The 26382-nt window shown below is 38.6% G+C and overlaps 3 protein-coding genes across 5 annotated transcripts in view; 1 reads left to right on the forward strand and 2 right to left on the reverse strand.

The window, feature by feature from the left end:
- Nucleotides 1-335: 335 nt before the first annotated feature.
- On the reverse strand, nt 336-15881 carry LOC311302555 (complement factor I-like). 3 transcript variants are annotated; one of them, XM_084428537.1, is made up of 13 exons: nt 15779-15881; nt 14142-14352; nt 12133-12583; nt 10843-10993; nt 10528-10712; nt 8480-8587; nt 8165-8272; nt 7502-7558; nt 5657-5796; nt 3924-4027; nt 3018-3298; nt 1356-1457; nt 336-778 (listed from the first exon to the last, which is right to left on the reverse strand). In XM_084428537.1, the coding sequence occupies exons 2-13, from the start codon at nt 14190-14192 to the stop codon at nt 561-563; spliced, it is 1956 nt and encodes a 651-aa protein (XP_084284663.1). In that variant the 5' UTR covers nt 14193-14352; nt 15779-15881; the 3' UTR covers nt 336-560. The 3 variants fall into 3 exon arrangements, with proteins under 3 accessions (XP_084284663.1, XP_084284664.1, XP_084284662.1); XM_084428538.1 differs by having other exon boundaries at nt 15774-15846; XM_084428536.1 differs by lacking the exon at nt 15779-15881 and having other exon boundaries at nt 14142-14377.
- A 576-nt stretch (nt 15882-16457) lies between these two features.
- Nucleotides 16458-18059, forward strand: LOC311302575 (uncharacterized protein). The gene is made up of 2 exons (XM_084428566.1): nt 16458-16913; nt 17112-18059. The coding sequence occupies exons 1-2, from the start codon at nt 16847-16849 to the stop codon at nt 17909-17911; spliced, it is 867 nt and encodes a 288-aa protein (XP_084284692.1). The 5' UTR covers nt 16458-16846; the 3' UTR covers nt 17912-18059.
- Nucleotides 18060-18189: 130 nt separating this feature from the next.
- Nucleotides 18190-26382, reverse strand: part of ttc39b (tetratricopeptide repeat domain 39B) — a 34906-nt gene continuing 26713 nt past the window's right edge. The window contains exon 19 of the mRNA XM_084428539.1: nt 18190-22755. Coding sequence (XP_084284665.1) covers nt 22659-22755 — 97 coding nt within the window. The 3' untranslated portion in view covers nt 18190-22658. The remainder of the gene's footprint in view (nt 22756-26382) is intronic.

Consider the following 26382-nt stretch of genomic DNA (forward strand, 5'->3'; position numbering starts at 1 on the left):
GATATAGGCAGCTAACAACAGAAGTAACTAGCTGCAGCTGCAGGCTGATTAAGTGATGAGCTGGTTACTAAGCAACAAACAAGCACTACACACTCAGACCCCACACCCACAACAACCAACAGATACACAAATAGAACACACGGATCGATGAACTGGATCATTTGTTTTTATAGAATTCTCATAGTTTGAAATATGTAGAAACAATAAATGACTACAACACTACAGTGAATTTATCAGTGTATAAGGATAAAATTACAGGAAATTTTCAGAAAAAAGTACAGGAAACATGAACAAATGTTTGTATTGTCAAAAAAAGAAAGAAAAAAAGAATCCAGTTATTTGCTAATATAATTATTTATTTGTGGAATAATTCACATCAGAAATGCAACATAAACATTTAATTTCTCAGAAACACCACAAACTATGAAATACATGGAAACAAAAGAAGAAACAGGACTGAGCTTTAAATCGCCTGATAAATGTATAATAAGCAGTTTAATAGCAACAACAAAGAAAAGCACATACAGTAACATCAATCGGCAAATGTTAACCAGTTAATTTTACTGGTTATATTTGGTTACAGCCGGCCAGCCTGTGTGGAAGCGGATCCAGTCGAAATAATGTGCCACTTTTGTGTAGACCCCAGGATAATTGGGTTCACCACATTTATCACCCCAGCTCACTATTCCCCACACGTACGACACGCCAGAAGCGTCTTTGCACACCAGCGGCCCTCCAGAGTCGCCCTGACAGGAGTCCACCTTCCCCTCCAGGTCACCTGACACAGAGCACAACCAATGAGAGACCAGGAACCGGTGAACCAAGAGTCACTATGCACATGGCACTGTTCCGTTAAATAAACAAAGGCTTAAACATTAATTACAGAAGTACAGGCCTACAGTACAAGTTCATATAATAGCTTTACGAATGCTTTGCTACTTATCTGCTGATTTACAGTTGGTTTTGAAACATTTGCACTCAGAAATTGCTGGTAAATTTGCAAAGAAATGGCAAGTAACACATTGAATTAAATGTGAAATTTTGAAGGAGAAAGAAGTTTATGGGTTCTGAAAATGATCTCTGAGTTTCCCAATCATAAATACAATTTGAGAGGCCGTTCATGTCTAATTTCCTGATGAGGAAACTTGAATTTACGATGATTCTGATATCATGTGCAGGCAGTATTATATTCTGCGTATGATCACAAATTTTAGTGTTTAGTCAAACACACACACACACATACACAATCACACACGCACGCACACACACACACACACACACACACACACACACTCACTCACACACACACACACACACACACACACACACACACACACACACACACACACTCATACCTGCACACTCCATTCCAGGGTGAAAACGGTCCTCGTAATAATTCTTGCAGTCACCAATAATCGTCACATTTGCCCATTTTAGAATCGCTGCTGACATTCCCGCTTTAAACAAACAGACATAGAGACAATAAAACCAGAACTGTAACCCCACCCCACTGGATTAAAACAACTTTCAGATTAAAATAATCTAAAACCCTGTTCACACCAATAACGATACTATTACAGTTTTTTTCCGATTGCTAAACGACAGTGGGCACAACTGGAGCTACATGTGCAAAACTCTAACTACAGTCTGCACTACCAACAGTCACCTGAGCTCAACAGTTCACATCACTTGCAAAACTCATTCCAAGCAACACAACTCTTAACACACGGCTCAAACCGGCTCAGTGCAGCTAAACACTATACACAACCCTCACTGAGATAACACACACTGGCACTCAGAACACACTGAGATAACACACACTGGCACTCAGAACACACTGAGATAACACACACTGGCACTCAGAACACACTGAGATAACACACACTGGCACTCAGAACACACTGAGATAACACACACTGTCACTCAGAACACACTGAGAGTAACAACACTAGCATCAAACACCAATACAGAAAATACTAACTTTTCAACTTTTCAATTTCAGTGACTTCATACAAAGTCATATTTTCTTCAAAGAAAAGAGTGACATTCTTTCACATGATTTATTTACATTTTTAGAACATAATTCTTTAAGGTAAATGAAAATGAGCAGTTTGCTTCAACAGTCTGTAGTAATTTACAGAATTACAGTAATGAGAAAAAAAAGGTAGAAACTAAAAGTACATACTGTAATCCGAACAAATAACTGAGGGGCTAATCCTGCCTCTCTCTAGCATCAGGCCACAGGTGTTCATCAACATCAGATCCCATCAAAACCTGTCTTCCATTTCCAAATTTAGTCTTTCTGAGCTCTACCTATATATATATATGTGTGTGTGTGTGTGTGTGTGTGTGTGTGTGTGTTCACTAACAAGTCTAAAACAAGACACCTGCTTAGCCTTTCAGCTGAAGCTGCACTCAGCAGTGTGTGAAAGGCACAAGGCTGAAATCTCTTCTGTTGTGAATGTGTGGTTCACAGGTTTGACAGCAGTGTGTTAGCATTAGAACAAAGTGCTGTAAATCCACAGTGTTGTGCAGGTTGTGGTTAAAGTCATGGGATAAGTGTGTAGAGTTTTGAAAACTGTGTTCAAGCAATGAAAAACGAACTAGAGTTTGGTCCACATGAGCTGCTGCTGTGCAGACTGTAGTTAGAGTTTTGCACATGTGACTCCAGTTGTGCCCACTGTCGTTTAGCAATCAAAAAAAACTGTAAATAATATATAATATTAAAGGGAGAGTTTACCCAAAAATTTAAATTAGCCCATGATGTACTCACCCTCATGCTAGGTGTATGATGTGTATTAGAAAAGACAGGACATTTTTTTATATAACTCTGATTGTGTTCGTCTGAAAGAATAATGTCATATACACTAGGATGACTTGAGGGAGAGTAAATCATGTGGTAATTTTTCATTTTTGGCTGAACTATCCCTTTAAAATTAAAACAGAATGAATGGATTAAAACTAAATTCGTAAAATGATCTTATGATGGTGTTCTGCATGGCAGTGTGTAGCCGAACCTCTGTCGCGGCCCCAGCCGGAGATGGTGCAGGTGTCGCCGGGCTGGAACTGTTGTGTGGACCAGGGCACACACACGGCTCGCACCGCCGGGTTATCATGCATACACTTGTCCCATAGATTCAGCGGCTCTAGCTGCACCAGAGCGATGTCGTTGGCGTAGGTTTGTGCGTTATATTCATGATGGATGATGATGTTCTTCACCGGGATGCTGTCTGTCGTCGACTGCTTACGAAACTTATTCCAGAGAGAAAACATGATTCGGTAGGACTTTGGTTTGGGCCTAAACACACGACACGCAAATGCACAATTGTTTCTCAGTCGCTGTTCTGTACAGGTTGATCAAAACGTGTGCTGATTGGTAGTTATGGCAATTTTAAAACACTGCTTCGTGAAGCTTCGAAACCTTTACGAATCCTTTGTTCCGAATCAATGGTTCGGAGAGTGTATCAAACTGTCACTTCAGTAAACAAGGCTTCATTATGTCATAACTGTTTCGAAACACTCCGAAATGTCAATGGTTCACCGCTGGGGGCGATGATCTCTGATTCATTGAGAACCAATGAACAAGTGTCTGTAGGTTTTACCTGATCTTTGATCAGTTTTATACATTTGTAGACGTTTTAATTAGACATTAATATAATTAAAATGAATAATGGTAGTTATAGTCTCTTTTGCATTTGAAAGATTTTACTTTCAATAAAAATTTTGCAATAGATTTGTAAAAGGTGTTTTATGCATGTTTGGCCCAGGTTTTTGTTGCATTTAAACTGTTCTGACCACTAGGGGTCACCGTGGAGACGAGTGTCGGATTGTTTCGAAGCCTCGACTCACTACGGCACATTTGCTTCAACTGTTTCAGAGTTCCACGAAGCCTTGATCTGCCCACCACTACCGATTGGTTGTACCTGACGCAGTGGGCGGCGGTCAAAACCCAGCAGCCGCCCAGATACGCCCCTCCACAGTGGATCGAGCCTTCGTCCTGAATGGCCACCTGCCACTGTATCTGAGTCTGCAGGGGCAAAGGTCACACACAGGGGTCAAACCAAAACAAAGAGTCATTTTTTTATGCTAAGTGAATTTTTATGCAGCGTTTCCCAACCGGGGTGCCGTGTAAAAACTCCATCAAACATTTAACTCCATCTAACCCTAACCCAGGTATAGTATCAAAGTAGTATCGTGACAACACTAGTGTAGGGTGCCACACATTTTTTTACATTTTCAAAGGGTGCCTTGACTGAAAAAAGGTTGGGAAACACTGGCATAGCATCCCTGTGTGGGGGCATGGTCGATTTTCCACATTCATGGCCATCAGCTCTGGATCTGACTCGACTAACACTGACACTCCCGAAAGAGGCAACGCAGTCGAATCCTCATTTCCAGAGGAATCAAGCTCGCCTTGTGATGCTGTGAGTGACATGACACCACCTGCTGGAGCCCCGAATGAAAACACTGGGTCTGGGTCTGTGTCTGGGTCTGGGTCCCAAGATTCCGCAGACCCATGGCATTTTCCTGCCATTGGCTCGTTTTGTATACTCGAAGGTGAGAGGCTTTCTAAGCGAAACCCCATTCGTCGTCACTGACGTAACTCGTAGTGACCACGAAAGGGAACTATATTAGTGTCCACACCAACGTACGATAACTATGCGATTAAATGCACACGAGTACAATTGTTAAAGATGTCCGTCTTGCGTGTGTTTATATTGAAAAACTATGGAAAAGCAGAGCAGAGGAACGGAAAATGGCTAATTTGAACATATTTTTGTGTTTTTATTTTTGTTATTAAAAAAATAAGACCAAATTACAAACAATAGGGCAAATACAATCAAACAAAACTACAAACGGAAAAAAAAAAACAGTTTTAAGTTATTAGGTCCATCTAGCATAAAAGTATGAAATAATACAGTAAATTAATAATATAATGTCTTAACTGTATGAATTAAATATTGATAATACATTGATTCTTATAAAAGCTACTAAAGTAATTCAGCCAAGAGCCTAGCTTTTTATGCGAATAACCCCCAAAGCATTTTAACATGATTTTGTGAATATTTGACCTTTAAAGAAAATTCCGATTCACAAGCACTTCAAAATGTCCAAATGTTTTAAAAACGTTAGTCTTGGTTATGCGAACGTTAAGGGAACATTCCATTTTGTAAACATTATGGGATTACCTTTAAAAGTTTTCTGAAACGATTCAGAAAAAAAAAAACATTCCATGAACGATGTATAAATAATATTTTTGTGAACATTATAAAAGACCAGATAACTTTGAACGAACGTTACTGGAAAAACGTTTGTTCATAACCTTGCCTAGTTCTGAGAACATTAGCTGGGTCCATATGTGTTTTTTTTTTTTTCAAAACGATTTTGAAACGTATTGTGTCACTTTGCACCAAAACAGATTGTTTGAATCTTTATTTGATGATAGTTACGTGTTTGTATATTATATAAAAGAAACACTATATAAAAGTATGATCAGAAGCTTGTATGTTTTATCAACTGAATTAAAGGTTTTGGTCTTTGGCAATCTGGATTCTTGCACATCTTTTTAAAGAAAGAGATTGGCCAGAAAGTGGAAAACTCAATATATATCATCATACTGCCCAGCCCTAGTGTTTCTGTGTGTTTCACGACTGACCGGTAAGGCCTCTTCCCAACCGACTAAACGTTTTCTGCGTTGACGTGGAGTCGCGTCCTCCTCTTGTTTGTAAGCATACTCCATATTGGGAACGCCACACTGCAACTGGCTCTCGGTAAACGAACGGATTGTTCTGATCTCTGGAACAACATGTGTTGATTCAGCTGAAGGAAGCCTGTGGAGATACTCCAGATACATCTACATTTGCCCAGCTAACAAAATACATTCTAAAGAATGTTTTGCTAACGTTCCCATTAAGTTGCAAAACATTATTTCTGAATGTTCCCTGAATGTTCAAAATGTCCAGTGTTTTAAATGTTTCCAAAACGTTTTTCCTGGTTATGTGAACGTTAATGGAACATTCCATTCTTCAAACATTATGGGAACGTTATTTTTGAATCTTCTGAAACTTCTGAAACAAGTAGTAACATTTAAAAACCGTTAGATGAACATCCAACTAAAACATTTCAGAAGAAACATCCCTTGAATGATGTATAAATAATGTTTTGTAACTTTTTGAGAACATTATTAAAGACCAGGGCTGCGTTCTCCGAAACTACCTTAACGCTACGTCGTTCTTAAGTTGTACCTAAAGAAGTACCTTATCGTTAATACGTGTTTTCCGAAACCTTCTTAGTTAAGTATACCTTCTGTAAGTCATACGTTCGTAAGGTTGGTCTGGAGCGCTCTTAGCTATACCTTATCGCTGCTGACGGTTCATACCGCTAGTGGCCACCACTACGCAAAAAGCTTTTTTACATCGCAGTTTAATTACACATAGAAAATTTTATATGAACATTTAATATAAAATCTGATTTAGTATTAAAATTACATTTTTACTTTACTTTAAAATTTTACACATAAAATACTTAAGTTGTTATAGCCTACACCCAGTGTATGGAAGTGTTTCATTAATAAAGTTTCCATACACTAATGGTTGTTAGCTTTTTTAATTACTATCCTAAGGCACATCAGCTGGCGAATCATTTGACAGAAAAGGCTTAGGAGTCTATATAAAGAAAGATGAGTTTACACAAACTTTATAGCTATGGCAGCGAGACAGCGAGTACTTGTTTTAAATCAAAGACGGCGCCGTCCGCGGAGCCAGTTAGTGTATGTCAACTACTTTATAAGAGAACACTTTAGTCCACTGACTACCATGTCAGAAGAGACCATTGGATAATCAGCATACGTTGTGGAGAACATTAACACACTTATGGCCGTGAGGGTTTGGGATTGCACACTTGCTAAATTATAAACACATACTCATATTTACTTCTGCATGTACATATTTCAATGAGCCCCGATAAATGCAGTTTGTACTATTTCTAAAACGCTTCTTTATAAAGAACATTGTTTTCTCAATACTTTACCTATACCGCTGTGAAGGAAAGAGCGCACAATCGATCATCGAGGCATCGATATCAACCTATTCAGCACCTCCACCATGGACAGCACCTGCTAAGGTCGAACTTAAGAAGGTTTACCTTAAGCAACATCCTAAGGTATAGTTCGGAGAACACACGTAGGAAATGTATACCTGTAGTTAAGGTGTACCTTTTGAGTCTTCGTAGCGCGCTAAGAGACAACGTTATCGGAGAACGCAGCCCAGATGGCTTTGCATGAATGTTCTGGAAGAACGTTTGTTCATAACGCTCAGAGAACCTTGACAGAACGTTCCCTGTCGGCCCAGATCCGGCCCACATCTGGTACGCATTGAATCCACATGTACCGGATGTGGCCCGGATGTGGCCCGGATCTGGTCCGGATGTTGCTGTCTGATCTTCTGGAGGTTTTTGTTTGCTGAAGTGTCAGACATTGGATGTCATAAGAGTTTGTTCTCACCCGACATTGGATCGGAAAACAAAATTGACGGATCAATCTCCACCTGTTTGGTGTTTTCTGAAACGCAAAGAAGAGAACAGGCAGTTATTCAGTAACAAAAACACTTCTAAAAGTCTGCAAGTATGACCGACTGAACCTTCAATTCCTTATGTATTTCTTTAGTATCATTTTTACATTGGTTGGGATTCCCATGGAAGCTTGTTTCGGCCATGGAATGGTGAGATATAAACTCGCAATTGGAAGAAGAAAGTCTGAATTGTGAGATAAAGATATCTTTTTTATTTCCTGCAGCACAGAGCCACATTAAAACAAATGTTGGCAACAAAGGACCGCGCAAAGAGAAATTAGTTGTGGTATTTAATGAACGTCAAGCATTTTGATAAATAAATCTCAATCACAGACACATTCAGATGGGTTTTGATTTCTCACAGGATGGTAGGGATGAAAAACAGTAAGTAATTAGTTCCATATTTGCTTATATATATCAAACTGCGTGAAGAAAACACAGGTGTGGTTTGAATGTTTTGAAATGTTGCCATTGAATTCACGAAGTGTGAACTCTCTCCTCAGGCGATCTAGTCCTGTCTGAGTAGGCCTGTTGAAAGAGACGCTTGTTCTGGAACTGAATCCTGAAGTAAGAAGATCTTAAATGAGTTCACTGACCTTCCAGTTCATCTTCTCCTCCCAGACAGTCCCTGACTCCGTCTCCAACAGCTTGACGGGGAATACAGACGTCCGACTTACAGTGGAACGCTTTGGTTTCATCACATCCTTCACAACACAAACGGGAATATTAGGAAAGTCTTGCGTTTTTAATTCTGTAAGATGTTCTTACATTTTTATTATTAATAACACAATTACAAATGTAATGCATTTCATTAAAAAATAAATAGTGCTTTATTCAGAAACAGATGGGATTGTGGGAAACAGGAAGAGGAATGATGATGTCATGGACAGAGACAGGAAGTGGAGACTCACTCTGGCAGCACATCTCATCACTGTTGTCTCCACAGTCGTCAATGCCATTGCAGACTTTTCCTCTAATTAAACACTTCCCGTTCACACAGAGGAACTTCTTGCATTTGTCTACACAGGGAATAAACATCAGTGTGTGTGTGTGTGAGAGAGAGAGACAGAGAAGGGTCAGCAGATTATAACACAACATGACTTTACATTAAACGTTACTTTTTGTACTATTGGGGTCAATCATGCCCTAATCAATAAAATTACTTTTCAGTAAAAAAACTCTAGTGAAGATGCAAAATAAGTAAATTTTATGTCCGATAATAGTTAGATAACAATGGAAGCTTTTTTCCTACACGGAATAAAATTATTTAAATAGGTAATTGCAACTTTTTATCTTGCAATTCGTACATAGGCATATATATATATACATATATTCATATATAGACAGTCGGCCCCTGAAACGCCTGTTATCTCTGCAGGCGCACAGACGTGATCCAATCAGGCTTCAGTTTTAAGAGAAACAGAGTTTCCCTCATATAATAATAATAATAATAATAATAATTTGTTACATTTATATAGCGCTTTTTCTGAGACCTCAAAGCGCTTTACATAGAAGGGGGGGATCTCCTCAACCACCACCAATGTGCAGCTCCACTGGGATGATGCGACGGCAGCCATATTGCGCCAGAACGCCCACCACACACCAGCTTACTGGTGGAGAGGAGACAGTGATGAAGCCAATCAGTGTATGGGGATGATTAGGAGGCCATGATGGACAGAGGCCAAGGGGCAGATTTAGCCAGGATGCCGGGGTTACACCCCTACTCTTTTACGAAGGACATCCTGGGATTTTTAATGACCACAGAGAGTCAGGACCTCGGTTTAACGTCTCATCCGAAGGACGGTGCTCTTTTGGCAGTATAGTGTCCCCGTCACTACACTGGGGCGTTAGGACCCACACAGACCACAGGGTGAGCACCCCCTGCTGGCCTCACTAACACCTCTTCCAGCAGCAACCTGGTTTTCTCAGGACGTCTCCCATCCAGGTAGTAACCAGGCTCAGCCCTGCTTAGCTTCAGTGGGCAACCAGTCTTGGGCTACAGGGTGATATGGCTGCTGGCATATAGTCAGCAAAAACTGACGCAATGCCACTGAACCATATCGAAAGAGAAACATAGGTGACTTGAACCTCAAGTCATCCTAGGTGTATATGACTTTCTTCTTTCAGCCGAACACAATCTGAGTTATATTAAAAATGTCCTGGCCCTTCCAAGCTTTATAATGGGAGTGAATGGTGAAATTTTGAAGCCATAAAAAGTGCCTCCATCATCATAACAGTAATCCATACGGATCCAGGGGTTCATAAAGGCCTTCTGAAGCCAACCATATTTATACCTTTATAAACTATAATCACTGGCTTCTGGTAACGACTGTATGCAAGTCTAGTTCCGGTGGAAGAGTGACCTCTGACCCGATGCATGACGAGTGACCTCTGTCCCAATGCATGACGAGTGACCTCTGACCCAACGCATGACAGGTGACCTCTGACCCAACACATAAAGATTGCCCTCTGACCCGACACATGAAGAGTGACCTCTGACCCGACGCATGAAGATTGACCTCTGACCCAACGCATTAGTGAACTCTACCCTGACACATGACCTCTGACCCGATGCATGACGAGTGACCTCTGACCCGACACATGACGGGTGACCTGTAACCCAACACATGAAGATTGACCTCTGACCCGACGCATTAGTGAACTCTACCCCGATGCATGACCTCTGACCCGATGCATGACGAGTGACCTCTGAACCGACACATGAAGAGTGACCTCTGACCTGACGCATGACGAGTTACTTCTGACCCAACGCATGACAGGTGACCTCTGACCCAACACATGAAGATTGACCTCTGGCTTTGACCTCTTGGCTTCAGAAGGCCTTTATGAACCCCTGGTGCCGTGTGGATTACTGTTATGATGGATGGATGCACTTTTTATTTAAATTTTTGGGTGAACTAACCCTTCAAAATAGGATATATATATTTTTTTTAAGCACCTCTGGGTTGGTAACACTTTGCGACGGCCACCTCAGGGCTTTTTGTGATTGGCTGGGGATTAAAGATGGTGCACTCAGCCAATGAGAGCTCAGATCCCGTGCAGCGAACCCTCATGCACTCCTTTGGCCAATCTGACGCTTTGCCAAGAGACGAATGATTGATTGTAGTCGCCGCGTCCGCTCCTCTGAGACACAGACAGAAGAAGAGAAGCAGTAACATGAAACATGTTTAAAAAACACATCCGAAACATGTGGAGTGCAGAGGATTCTTGTGTGTAGTGATGTGTGTGTGTGGTGATGTGTGTGTGTGTTTACCTGGGCTCATTCAGAGGGTTTCGGCAAACGACATTAGCAGACGCCATATTCCAGTCCTTGCCACATACAGGCATTGTTCCCTTCACCGTTTTAATCATGACCACATTATCAGAGTTGAATTTCTTCAGAAGGACCTCCACCTTGTCCTCCGCTGGACACAAACATGTGCAAACACACAGGTGAGGACTGTACAATCACACACCAAATCATCTGACACTTACCTTGAGTTCCCGTCAGTTTGACGCGCAATACATTCTTTCAGTTGTCAGAAATCGTCTTGAAATCATTTATATGTCATTTAGGGTCATAAACATGCAAAGTTTCAACTCTCTCTGATGTGACTGTCTAATGTGCGTATGATATATGACGTTGGTTTATTGATCTCCTGCATTGACATCATTATTTGAGAACTGAACTGAGCTGGACGACACGGTTTACTACAGAGCGGCTATAAATTAACTAAATTAATAACTTTTTTAAAGAAAGAAATCCACATTTTAAATTTAAAATGACAAAAAAAATCCACATTTTAAAATATTCACATTTAGTTGTCAACAAAATAGTTGTTAAATAGTTTTTAAAATCATATGTCCTTGTCTTAACTTTTTAAATATGTAACCAAGAAAAAACATTTTTAGAACATTTAAAAACCTACGGTTTGAGGATTCAAAGAACATTCAGAAATAACGTTTTCATAACATTAGGATTTTTTGTGGCTTTGCTCATGTCTTAGACCAGGGGTGTCCAAACTCAGTCCTGGAGGGTCACTGTCCTGCAGAGTTTAGCTCCAACCCCAATTAAACACACCTGAACCAGATAATCAAGGTCTGATTATCTGGTTCAGGTGTGTTTAATTGGGGTTGGAGCTAAACTCTGCAGGACAGTGGCCCTCCAGGACTGAGTTTGGACACCCCTGTCTTAGACTGAGGCACACCACCATTTTCAACTAAAAACGTAAAACTTTTTATGCGTTTTGGCCGTTCGTTTACACGACAACGGAGTTTTGGGTTATGAAAACGGGTTTCAAAGTGCAGATTTTTGAAAACGGTCTCTGAAGACGATGACGTCATCCACATGTATTACGTGTTCAATCTATAGTGTTTCCTCGCCATCTACTGGCCTGGCAGCAGAATACAGCGTTTTCAGTCGTTTTCGCGGATCCGTGTGAATGTGGATCGTTTTGACAATGGCGCGTCTATACGTGGAAAACTCAAAGGAAAAAGGCCTCCGTTTTAAGCATATCGTTGTTGTGTAAACGTACTCTTAGTTAATGAAGGATTGTGTCCTCACCTTTGCAGACTGAGCCGAAGTGAGAGAACGTGGGCTGGCTGGATCTGCAGGAGATGGCTTTGGCCTGACACATGGAGTAATACTGGGATCCGTCTAGCGTACACGCTGGCTTATTCTGACGTGGACACTTGTACGGCATCTTACAGACACACTGTCCCGAGATACATCGCCTCCATGGAGGACAGAACACTTTTGAGCAAGACAACCGTGTGTAATTCTGATGCAGACACTGAGCCGGTCCCAAGAAATCATGTTTGGGGTTTGGTGTTTCCTCCAACTTTGGATCCGGTTTGTCTTTTAAGGGTGAATCTGTTTTTTCCCCCTGAACTGAATCTGGTTTTGGCACTGAATCTGCACTCTGATATTGCTCTGGTCTTTTAAATGACTCAGGAGAGTTATATTGTTGGATTTGCTGTTGGATTCCATCGGGTGCTGGTTCTTCCTCCAGAGTCTAATAAGATCAAATAAACTTATAACTAAAATAAAATGTCAAATGTACATCAGTCCATTAACCATGGAAGCTTGTTTCCACCACTGAATAATTGTAACTTTTTTACCTCGCAAATGTAATTTATGAACTCATAATAACAAACATCGTAGTTTTAACATCAGAATTGTGAGATAAAGAGTGGCAATTACAAGCTTCCATAATTAACATGTTAATGTAGTTGAATAAATAACAATAGTAATGTGCCATCGATGTGAATGATGTTAAAACTGTAATAATACTGTAGGAAAATGAACATGACGTTAGTAAAAACAGTGTGAGATTCATTTGTCTGCTAGTAGTTTGATAAACTGGTAAGTCACATTTGAAACAAACAGCAGGAGCAAAAAGCAGATGAAGTATGAGCATAAGAAAGTGAGCTGAATTTCATCAGAGTTGCAAACTTTCGCAATTCTCAGACAAAACTCTGATGCTGAATGTTTTATCACAAATGTGAATTGCACCATCACATACTGTAGTAATCATTCTATCCCTTAAAACTCATCTTTGATCACCTAATGACACATTTAAACGTTTCTTCCTGAGAAAAAAAAAATCTTCATGCCTTAAAATATCTTGAATTTTTAGATTGAAACATACTCAACATCCTTGACTCATTTAGAGCCATGAATATGCTAATTAGCCCCGCCTCCACTCACTCACAGCAGCTCACAGATTAAATCGCTCAACTTACTGTAGTAAACGCTGCACAATGGTGTCGCTCTTCACAACGTCGGACTCATAACAGTAATTAATATGATTAGCCTTTTGCTCGACTATGTTATCAAACAGCTAATAACGTGTTGCTAACGTTACACAAAACATGTTCCCGTTCGCCATCTCAGTCTGCCTTCTAACAATCATCAGAAACGCTTTGAACAACTCAGAACGACAGTGGAGAAAGGCATATAGTTCATCATAACATCGTTATACATCATACATCCGCTATATTGATAAATCTACCCGAATGTTCATATCTACAGAAAAATATACCGGGATAACCTGGCTTCTCTCCAGACTCCCCTGCTAGTTCCCCGTTAATCATATGCTAAAGCCCGTCCACACCTTGATCTGATTGGTTACAAGGTAGTTTGTGACGTCAGAAACACCAGCGATTTCAAAGCGTGTTTTTGAGACTGTCTTTGGTTCACTGCAGTTTTAAGGAGGAAATACTCAGCAATGGTGTCGACTTATGAACTTACACATGCTTTGTCTTAAAGCGGGTTAAAAACTCCACATACACACATAAACAACATTAAAAGCTGGATTTCTCCACAGGGGGACTTTAAAAACAACATTAAATTATTTTAATCCTAAATCTTTTGTTATTAATATAATATTTCTATTATATGAAAACATTTGTATCATTACTATAATATGAGGAGTGTCCTTTCTGCGTCAGCAACACCAAAAATGTTTGGAAAAATAATTCGCACAGGTTTCCAAGACATTACCAAAGCAGACTTGATTGAATGGTCATGATTTTCTCTTATATGATGAGATGAAAGAAACAGAAACTCACGGCGGTCTGGAAGAGAAGACACATGCAGATGAAAGCAGCGAGGACCTTCATGACTCCTGCAGCTCTTGCTCTGTTCTGCTCTTTGTCCCGTCAGAATCAGTGACCGTGAGGGAGGAGAAACGCTTATTTACACTTCAGTGATGTGCAGATCTCAGCGATTATATGTTAGGGGTCAATGCCGTGACGTTTTCTGTGAAACGTAGATTATTACCTTTGAAAATGAATTAAATATATTAATATTATATATAATAATTAAATCAGCTGTTGTCTATGTGAATATATAGTAAAGTGTAATTTATTCCTATGATCAAAGCTGAATTTTCAGCATCATTACTCCAGTCTTCAGTGTCACATGATCCTTCACAAATCACTCTAATATGAGGATTTGATGCTCAAGAAACATTTTCTGGTTTTAGTAGCTGAACATTTTGGTATTTACAGTATCTAGTCACTGTGAATATCTTGTGTCGAATGAGGAACATTCATCGATTACCAGGGGCGGATCTAGAAAAATATTTATGGGGTGGCGAGAGGGGGGCAGGAATTGTTGAGGGGTGGCAACATATGGCAGACGTATATATACTGTACTGAATTTAATCACAGTTAAATTGGCCATAACTTTTAATTTGTTGCTGCCAATAGGGATGGGTATCGTTAAGGGTATTACTACTCTGACCGATACTCCTTATCGCTCCGGTACTTTAACGGTATTCTTATCGGTTCTTTTTGTTTTATTAAAAAAAAGGAGAAAAATAATTTAGAACATAATTAATATTGCTTTATATTTTGAAATGTAAAATACATATCTATAGCAAAAGAAAAAGCAATGCTTTAACAAAACAAATAAAACATGTATGTTATGCAGAAGGGTGCAGGCTTTTGTGTTTTATATACAGAAGACATACAAAAAAGTATACAATTAAACAAATATACAAATTATAGACCCAGTGCTTTAATTTCAGTAATGTCTGACATTACTGTTCAGGAGTAATATGGGCTAAAAAGACATTAATAAAGTCAGATTTAAAATAACACTGCATAGTTTATCATATAAAAGCCAAAATTATTCATTCAAGAGCTGTGACTGATTTTCTCTTTGCTTTTTGTTGTTTGATTCACATTAATGGAGGATTTATTAGACTGCTGCCTCTTTAAGACCAAATGCAGATCTAATCATTATTACGCATCATATTTTCTCCCAACTATTAACGCCCATTTAAGACATAAACTGTATTTAAGTGAATAAACTGTTTAAGTGAATCTCCAAGACAGCCATTTTGACATATTTGATCGTTTAGATGTGCACACGAAGCCCCAAATATACGTTGCTTGTCTCGTTGCGGTGTGTTTCGGAGCGCGCGCCGCATTTGGAACAGCGTCTATTGCGTCAATTTTGGTACTTTTAATAGCCTTTTATTATCAAACGCGTCCCGCAGTTTAGCAACAGTATAGACTAAGTTACATTTTACAACAATCAAATCACGAGGGAGCGATTTGACCGCTGATTTTGGCTAATGTAATAGACTCGCTGTTTTTGCTGATGCTGAATCGTCTTTAGCATACAATACATTCATTACAAATGTAACTTTAAGTTAAACGTGTGTTTAAACTACACCTGGGGACGTAACTCACTTCACCTTCAGAGGCTCTGGGGCAGCTCAGTCTCTCCAGTCGTGTTGCTGGGCCACCGCACCGCAGCAGACTCGCTGTGTGTGAGCCAGACTGAGCGAACGCCGCTCTGCACGTTTGAATCAGGGACGTAACTAAGTATTTGAGGGGCAGGGGGAGGGGCTAATAATACATTTACAATTAAAAATTAAATTGTTCACTTTTGGTAAATGTATTGTTTAGTTCACTGTTTTTAGAAGCTTGTGGACATAGTGGCGGGTTGTTTTCACAAGTACAGTTTTTGGATCATCAAAGTTAGGGGGGCAGCTGGGGGGGCAAGGCTCTAGAGTGGGGGGGGGCACCTGCCCCCCCTTGCCCCCCTGTAGATCCGCCCATGATGTTATTTGCGCAGAAATGCAACAGTATTTCTCAATATGAAGCACCGGAAGTAACAGAGGCATGCGTGTAATTTACAGTTTCATAAAATAAATAAGCGCTGAACTTATGGGAAACCCGAGGTTCAGCAGGACAGTAAATAAACATTCATTGAGTTTGTTTAATTATTAACTTGCATTTCAATCAGAGTCTCAAACAAAACTAATACCTCTGGACTGAGAGGATCTCAAAGCGCTGAAAGAATTGAAACACTATTAAAACAGCTAAACTGTGTATTCAAAGAGTTTGATTCATCAGATCGAATGATGGATTTACACTTTTAACCATCACTCACACACATAATCAACTCATCCCTCCATACTGGCACCTTCCCTACAGCATTCAAGCAGGCTCGGGTCACTCCACTGCTTAAAAAACCAACACTAAACACATCATCTGTAGAGAATTACAGACCTATCTCCCTCCTACCATTCATTGCGAAGACACTTGAAAGAGCTGTTTTCAACCAAATAACATCCTTTTTGTCTCTAAACAACCAGCTGGATGTCAACCAATATGGCTTCAAGAAAGGGCATTCAACAGAAACTGCATTACTGTCAGTCACAGAAGCCCTACGGATCGCTAAAGCTGCTTCCAAGTCCTCAGTCCTCATTCTCCTGGATCTGTCTGCTGCCTTCGACACTGTGAATCATCAGATCCTTATGTCCAGCCTCTCATCACTGGGCATCACAGGAACTTCACTCCACTGGTTTGAGTCCTATCTCACAGGTAGGTCCTTCAAGGTCGCATGGAGAGGTGAGGTATCCAGAGCACATCAACTGACCACAGGGGTTCCCCAGGGTTCAGTTCTTGGTCCCCTCCTCTTCTCCATCTACACTACATCACTGGGACACATCATACAGGCACACGGCTTCTCCTACCACTGCTATGCTGATGACACACAGCTCTTCCTCTCGTTTCAACCAGATGATCCCACAGTAGCTGCACGGGTCTCAAGCTGTCTGGCGGACATCTCCACATGGATGAAGGAACATCACCTGCAGCTCAACCTGGCAAAGACTGAGCTTCTCATCCTCCCTGCCAATCCGTCTATACAACACGACTTCACCATCCAGCTAGAGTCATCATCAATCACCCCATCAAGGTCGGTCAGAAATCTCGGAGTAACGCTTGATGACCAGCTGTCCTTCACAGATCACATTTCAAAGACAGCTCGATCATGCAGGTTTGCACTGCACAACATCAGGAAGATCAGGCCTTTCCTAACTGAGCATGCAACACAACTTCTGGTCCAGGCCCTGGTCATTTCTAGGCTTGACTACTGTAATGCTCTTTTGGCCGGACTTCCAGCATGTGCAACAAAACCTCTACAGATGATCCAAAATGCTGCAGCTCGTCTTGTCTTCAACGAGCCCAAGAGGGCCCACGTCACTCCTCTGTTCATCTCTCTGCACTGGCTACCTCTCGCTGCTCGCATCAAGTTCAAGGCATTGACGCTTGCCTACAGATCTATCACAGGCTCAGCTCCCTACTACTTTCACTCACTCCTACGAGTCTACATCCCTACCAGACGCCTACGATCGATCAACGAGCGACGTCTCGTGGTTCCATCACAGAGAGCCACAAAATCACTTTCCAGAACATTCTCATTCACAGCTCCATGCTGGTGGAACGCTCTCCCCGGCCTCATCCGGAATGCAGAATCACTGGCAACATTCAAAAAACAGCTGAAAACCCATCTCTTCCGTGAGCACTTAACCTCATAAAAAAAAAAAAAAAAAAAAAAAAAAAAAAATTCCTTTGAAACATCACTTATCAGACTTATGCTACTCTGAATAATGCCTGAACTTTGTATTCTGAGCACTTCTTGCGTTGTTGTTGTTTTTGCCTCTTCATGATGACTCGCTTTATTTAGTCCTAATTTGTAAGTCGCTTTGGATAAAAGCGTCTGCTAAATGACTAAATGTAAATGTAAATGTTAATGAATCTTACAAATGTTAAATTAATACATAAAAGTTTCCAACCACCACAACTGGAAAGCTTAATATAAACCAACCACCAAATGTTGATTATTTTACAGATTTTCCAAACTAAACAAAAAAACAGACATTCCCTGAACCACTAAATATTTTGTAGTGCATTTTTATAAGAGTTAAATGTAATAACATTTCTTTTTTTTCTTTTTTAACTTATATCTGCTTCATAAAGGTATTAACTAAAGGTTTATTCCACATGTAAAAATGACAAACATCTGTCATTTGTAAGCAACGACAATGTCACATTCTTATATTTTATTGGTGTAAATGACCATTAAAAAAAAGAAAGCTGAACAGATTGCAGAAAAAAACACGTTTCTTCTGAACTTAAACATTAAAAACTAAACAGCAGGAATAAAAGACTTATGAACAGATGATAACACTGAAGAGGAATCCACCTTAAAAACACAGATCAGAAATAAAACTCTAAGAAAAACAAATAAAAGCATTCCAATCCTTCCAGAATGATCCCATCTGTCCAAACACAACCGCAATCGCCAGTCATGTGAGCTGAATATTGATAAATCTATACCGTTTGATTAGAATATTGATTGTGTAGTGTCAGTTATGTTAGCTATGGTAATTAGCATGCAGGTTCCCAGCTAACAACACAAAAACGTTTTGCTAACGTTCCCTGTAAGTTATGAAAACATTTCGGAATGTTCCCTGAACGGTCAAAACATCCAGTTTTATAAACGTTAAGAGAAACGTTCCATTTTAGAGGCTATTTTTGGAAACATTACTTTTGAATGTTCTGAAACAATTATTATCATTTAAAACAAATTTTTTAAATATAACTTAAACATTTAAGAAGAAGAAAAAAAAAAAAACACTCAATGACCGATGTATAAATAAAGTTTGTGTTAACGTTTTGAAAACATAAAAACAACATATTGAGAACAGTAAAGACCAGATAACTTTGAACAAGCGTTATTGCCATTTCTGGAAGAAGGTCGTTCATAACTTTGAGAGAACGTTCTCTGTTAGCTCGATCAGATGGCCTGAATAAATTAAATCAAGCGTCTAAAGATTTAAACAAGTGGAGTACACATTAAGATGGAACTTTTCAATTACCTTTATAGGCTATATTAATACATTATAGATGTATTTAATAATATTACATAAGCTACATGTATAGGCGCCTATTAAAGTGTTGATTTGAGATATTCACATTGCTGCTCAAGTAACTGTTTAAATAAGTTTAATAGATCATTAGATATCTATAAAAACAAGACTTTATTGCAGTGTAAAGTTTTTTTTTTTACTTGCCAAGTGCTTGTTTAATGAGCATTCACAAGCACAATTTTACACAAGGAAACATTTTAGTTTGTTGCTACTAGACTTTTAGTTTGTAGCTTAAGGATTACGAAAATTAACGTTTTACTACTAATAAAAAACATTGCTATTATAGTTAAACCATGGTAACCACAAATTAAACATGGTTTTGCTACACCATAGTTTAACCATGGTATTTGTGGTAAAACTGTGGTTATACAAATGGTAGCCTAGTCAATCCGCCAAAGAACATAACTACACTTTTACTATAATGAAACCATGGTTAATGTTCGCGATGCACACAGTAGCCTACGTCACATTTTAAGAGAATTTACTTCAGAATTAAGGCTGTGATACGGAAAAATATACTACCACGGTTTTTTAAATCAGTAGGTACTGCGGTTTCAATTTCAATCACAATAACAATATTTTCTTACACAAACACACTTGTTGTCTTTATTGACGATATTTGCGGGCACCGTGCAGTTCCTCAAACTCCTGTATTATGGATTTTAGTGCCATCGTTTCTCTATGTAAACGCGCTAGTCGGATGAGTTTGACCATTGCTCTCCATCTGTGCATTAAAAAAGTCAAAACGAGTCTCTACACCTTGCGTTTTTTTCCGGTTCATCTCACGATTTTAACCACAAAAAAAGGGTTCTGTGCGAATAAGGGCCTAAAATGAACACATCAAATGCAAGTAAAATTCCGTGTTGGCGAGTATATGAAATCGCCACTGAACACTTTTATGAATTCTTACAATAGAATGTTGTGAGATCTTGAACGTAAATCCCAGCAAACGCATTTACTTTGTGGCAACGTCGCTGTCTACGTGCTCGCAACATTGTAACAACGTAGAATTGTAAGACGCGATGTTGCAACATTGTTGCGCGACATTCAGCAACTGAGAGACGACGTTCTGACAATATTTTTATATGCTGCTATATCATTTAGCATTTTGTTAATTATATACTTTTTATCGTTTGTTTATCTATATTATTATTTAATGGGGCTATCAACACCTGCAAGTGTACACTTTGAAGAGTAAAAATTACAGAAGGTTTCGTTAATTCAACTTTATTAAAACTGCATATGGTAATCAAATTGCACTTCCAAAAGTAACACATTTGTGAAAAAAGAAAAAAAGAAAAAAAAAGAATATACAAATTTATTTTAAGTATAATAAATAAAACAAAAAGCAAAGGCCGATCGGAACATTTAATGAACAAAACCGGGTCTGTGTGGCAGACAGTAGCCGAAAGCCGGACGAGAGGAGCAAAGAAACGAATGAGATAGCGGGAAAAATCAAATGAAAACCTAAACAGTGCAAGCGAGGCTACATTTATCACATTATAAATTAAAGTTGTAGGTTGTGTTTGATAGCTGAGGTAGGCTAAATTAAACGCAATACTCACGATACCTTGCTCGATGAAGAACGAGACAACACAATGAGCCCAACAGGTGGTTGGAATTTAAAATGCTGATTTTCCCGCTTCAGGGCAGTGACGAGTACATTATGTAGTCCAGGGGTTGTCCAGACACCCTCGGCACAACCTTAAGCAATGGCCCTGAACGGTAGTTCAATGTCAACATTGTGACAACGCTGTAACAATCACCACACAACGTAGTTATAGCAACCTTTTGGCCATGTTGTTAAAACGTTGTTAGAAGGTTGGGTACGTTGCGCCAACCTTCTGTGTTTGCTGGGATGACGCTTGGGACGCTCCTCACGAAAGTTTAAGCCTTCCAATTTAATTATTCAAGCACAAGAATAATACATTATTATAATAATAATACATTTTATTTAAAGGTGCCTTTCTAAACACTCAAGGACACCACACAGTTGAGTGATAGTCATGAAAACAAGACAGCAATACAACAAAACAACGGCTGTTTAACATTACATCGTTTAGAGGAACTCAATTCTCCTGAGCTCTCTCGATGATTACTCTCGTCTTGATTACTAATGCCTGTCTTGACGAGTTTCATTGTAAACATTGCAAACGCACATGTATCATCAGTATATTGGATCTGCGCGTTCAATCTTAAAGTGACAGCAGCCTAATATTAAATCTCTGAAATCAATGAAATAATCACTCGCTACTCTTGAATGAATAACTTCTGTATAACTTTAATAAGGATTAATATGTTTCATTTATACAGTGAAGATTATATGCAGTGTTATTTTACATTTGATTACTTTATTCAGTGTCTCTACCTGAAAACTACTGTTAATGTTTTACATTTATGTTAGTTAGGCTAGTATTTTCAGCTGTGGTATCAAACTTGGAATAGAGAATTGTGCATTTTTACTGGGATCTACAATTTTGGTGTCATAACATAATTGCCTGTTTTTGCAAAAAAAATGTAAATAAAATTGGTAACAGTTTATTTGACAGTGTCCTTGTTACACTTTACATGTACTTATAGTAATAACAGTAAATTACGTGGAGAAATCTTTCTGAAATCGCGCATGCTCACATCGTGATTTTATTACGATTCCGATTAATCGCACAGCCCTATGAATTATAAAGGAAACAAAAAACAATTATTCTTGAGAAATGGGATAAACTGTATTTGATCATCAAAACAAGAACATGCACACACAACAAAACAGTCCCAGCCCGCTACATATGACCAACCCCTAAAAACATTAGAATTACAAGAAGAGAACCACAAAACAAACCCTTAAAAAAATTACAATATTTATTGCACAATATAGTGTAGTTCTCAGCATGATTGTTGGCTGTTCATTATTGCTTTCAAATGATTTTTTTCTGAATTGCTTGGAGCATCAAATCTAAACTTGTGATCAACTCAATAAGAGTCGTATTGCACGATCTGTGAACGACAGGCCATGCAGAAACACACTGCTAAAGACACATGGTGAAACACACACACAAACAGAGGCACACACTGGAAGACACACAAGCGGACACAAACATATTTGGTCTTTAAAGTAAAACGTTACATTCAACGTTACAAGCAGCTGTTTTCTGATTGGCTGACCAAACGACTCTGTATTTAAAGAACGAGACAGACTCTATGCTCAGGTTTGAGAACACGTGTAATAGTGTGATGATGACGGAACGGTGGCTTTGGTTTGAGATGTTGAAAGCATTTCTCTACATGTGGCTGCTCAGACGACGCTCGGGATGTGCTTGTCTCTTCATGTGACGCTGGTGTTGAATGTTGTCCTTCATCATGGAGAGTTTGTGGGAGAACCCTTCAGACTGCTGAGAGCCGCGTGGATGCGGAAATGAAGTCGAGACTCCATGGAATAATCTTTATAATTCAACCTACAAACACAAACACAATCAACTCCGACGACATTCATTTATTTACGAAGTATCAATTAAATCATGACTTAAATCTTAACCATGATAAGTTATTTTCAACCTTACCACAGTAAGTAGGCCTACAAATTATTTATTTAGCTTAAATGACTATTAATTAGACGGATTAATTAAACTCAGACTGTTCGACAACCAGCTTTTTTTTTTTACTTATAACAAACGATCATATTTTCATTGATGCTTCCTGAGATATGTTTACTCTCACTTACAAAACCGAACGATATTAAAATCTCTTAATGGAACAAAACCGAATGATATTAAAATCTCTTAACGGAACAAAACCAAACGATATTAAAATCTCTTAAAATCTCTTAACGGAACAAAACCAAACGATATTAAAATCTCTTAACGGAATAAAACTGAACGATATTATAAAGTCTCTTAACGGAATAAAACCAAACGATATTAAAATCTCTTAATGGAACAAAACCGAATGATATTAAAATCTCTTAACAGAACAAAACCAAACGATATTAAAATCTCTTAACGGAATAAAACTGAACGATATTATAAAGTCTCTTAACGGAATAAAACCAAACAATATCAAAATCTCTTAACGGAACAAAATCAAACAATATTAAAATCTCTTAACGGAATAAAACCAAACGATATTAAAATCTCTTAACGGAACAAAACGGAATAAAACCAAACAATATTAAAATCTCTTAACGGAATAAAACCAAACGATATTAAAATCTCTTAACGGAACAAAACGGAATAAAACCAAACAATATTAAAATCTCTTAACGGAACAAAATCAAACAATATTAAAATCTCTTAACGGAACAAAACCAAACAATATTAAAATCTCTTGAAAACCGGACGATATTAAAATCTCTTAACGGAATAAAACTGAACGATATTATAAAGTCTCTTAACGGAATAAAACTGAACGATATTAAAATCTCTTAACGGAATAAAACTGAAGATATTATAAAGTCTCTTAACGGAATAAAACCAAACGATATTAAAATCTCTTAATGGAACAAAACCGAATGATATTAAAATCTCTTAACAGAACAAAACCAAACGATATTAAAATCTCTTAACGGAATAAAACTGAACGATATTATAAAGTCTCTTAACGGAATAAAACCAAACAATATTAAAATCTCTTAACGGAACAAAACCGAATGATATTAAAATCTCTTAACGGAATAAAACTGAAGATATTATAAAGTCTCTTAACGGAATAAAACCAAACGATATTAAAATCTCTTAACGGAACGATATTAAAATCTCTTAACGGAACAAAACCAAACGATATTAAAATCTCTTAACGGAACAAAATCGAACGATATTATAAAGTCTCTTAACGGAATAAAACTGAACGATATTAAAATCTCTTAACGGAACAAAACCAAACGATATTAAAATCTCTTAACGGAATAAAACCAAACAATATTAAAATCTCTTAACGGAACAAAATCAAACAATATTAAAATCTCTTAATAAAACCGAATGATATTAAAATCTCTTAATGGAACAGGGCCCGGTTTCCCGATAACGCTCACTCTTAGCCTGCTAAGAAGACTCGAAAGATATATCTTACCAAATTTCTTTATTTTCCTAAGTGTGTTCCCCGAACTATACCTTAGGAAGCTGCTTAAGATATACCTTCTTACGTGCGACGTTACCAGGCGCTGTCCGTGGCAATGGTGCTGAATTGTTTGAAATCGATGGCTCGAGAATCAATTATTCTCTCGTGCAGGGGCTGTTTATGTGAAAAAGCGGTCATCTTTATAAAAGAAGCACTTCAGAAATAGTTGAAATTGCAATTTATTATGATTATTGGATATTATAAAAAATAATCCAAACTATAATAGCCTATAATAGCCTAACCTACATATTTTAAAATTGTAACATATAGCCTATTGCTGCCACAATAACCTTTTCAAAAATTTACGTGCCTTCTTCTCTTTCCCATTTTTGTTCGCTGAGGTGGAGCTGCTATGAAATATTGTTCTTGTGTAAATACTTTCCAGCATTTCAGTAATAAAAGTTTACATCTTGCGTACGGTAATCGGCAGTGATCAAAAAGGATTTAAACCGTGAATTTTGAATCTCTTGTAAACTCGGAGATGTGGATTCAGACGGCAATTAAATTACCACACGACCTGTTTGTCAAAAAACAGAAGGTACTAATTTGGCCAGGGATTTTTACACGGGTTGGGTGAGAAAAACACTGATATTATGGATTCGGACGGCACTAAAATCACCGACTCACCCCTATAAATGTTTAAAATACCGGACGAGCCCATGAGAAACAATATTAGCGTCCGAATAGGACTTAACTGACAGTAGCCTATGCTTTCACTGGCCTTTAAAAGCGCTTTTTAATTCAATTAATAATATTGTATAATAATATAATTAAAAATCTAACAACAATCAGTGTAATGACAATTTTATTCTTTGCATGAAAACACTTGAATTAGCCTAATTTAATACTGTCTGGGTGTATTAAAACTTCAGAATTATATTCATTTAGACCTGCAACAACGCTAAAGCCGCTTTCCGACCAAGTAGTTCTAGGAACTTAGTTCTAGGAACTGTCCACTTCTAAACAGTTCTAAGAACTACTCTCCCCCAAACTCGGTTTTGCTGTTTGCGTTCGCACTGGCCAAGTGGCCATAGGAACTGGTAGGAGGGGTAAGGGAGTGACGCAAGCACGGGGACTTTTATTTTGACGGCGCGACGGACCTTTATTTTGGCGGCGCTGAGAACGCCAGAGCAAACAATGCTCGCATTCTCTGTGTTTATTAGTTAGCGATCTGTCTAGCAGTACTGTTTAATATCTTATTTGATAGAACTGTTATAGAAAGTAGACAGTATATGAAAAAAGGTTATTAGCCTATGCCGTGTGGTTGATGTCCAGTGTTGCTAGCTGGGCAGATAAACATCATGTTTGGCTTGGTCCCCTCAAAGTTGCGTTGGATTTTCTCTTCAGCATAAAGGTTTAAGAGACCCATCTATCACTGTTTTCCATGTTTGTATAGTTAGTTTATGGAGTAAATATATAGGTTATAATCTGTGTGTTTACATTCTAGCTGTTTTAAAAATGGCGGGTGCTGGTCTTCCGCGTGCGTTCGATCATCAGCGTACACGAACGTCACAGGTAGTTCCTACAGTGCTGGTTTAGACCCTACTCTGAAGTAGGACCCAAATTAGTTCCTACAAATGGAGTTCCTAGAACTAAAATCGTTCCTAGTTCCTGCGGTGCGAACACGCCGACATCCGGGTACTTTAGCCAATAGTTCTAGGAACTGTGAAAAGGTTCCTCCGGTCGGAAAGCGGCTTAAGAGAGAGCTACGAATGGTCCAGACCAACCTTACGAAAGTGTGACTTACAAAAGATATACTTAGCGTACGAACGTTTCGGGAACCGTCCCATAAGGTTAAGAGAGAGGTTAAGGAATAGGTTAAGAACTACTTAGAGATAAGAACGCTTTGGGAAACCGGGCCCAAAACCAAACGATATTAAAATCTCTTGAAAACCAAACGATATTAAAATCTCTTAACGGAATAAAACTGAACAATATTATAAAGTCTCTTAACGGAATAAAACTGAACG

Source organism: Rutilus rutilus, assembly GCF_951802725.1.
Source record: "Rutilus rutilus genome assembly, chromosome: 13".
Classification (NCBI taxonomy): domain Eukaryota; kingdom Metazoa; phylum Chordata; class Actinopteri; order Cypriniformes; family Leuciscidae; genus Rutilus; species Rutilus rutilus.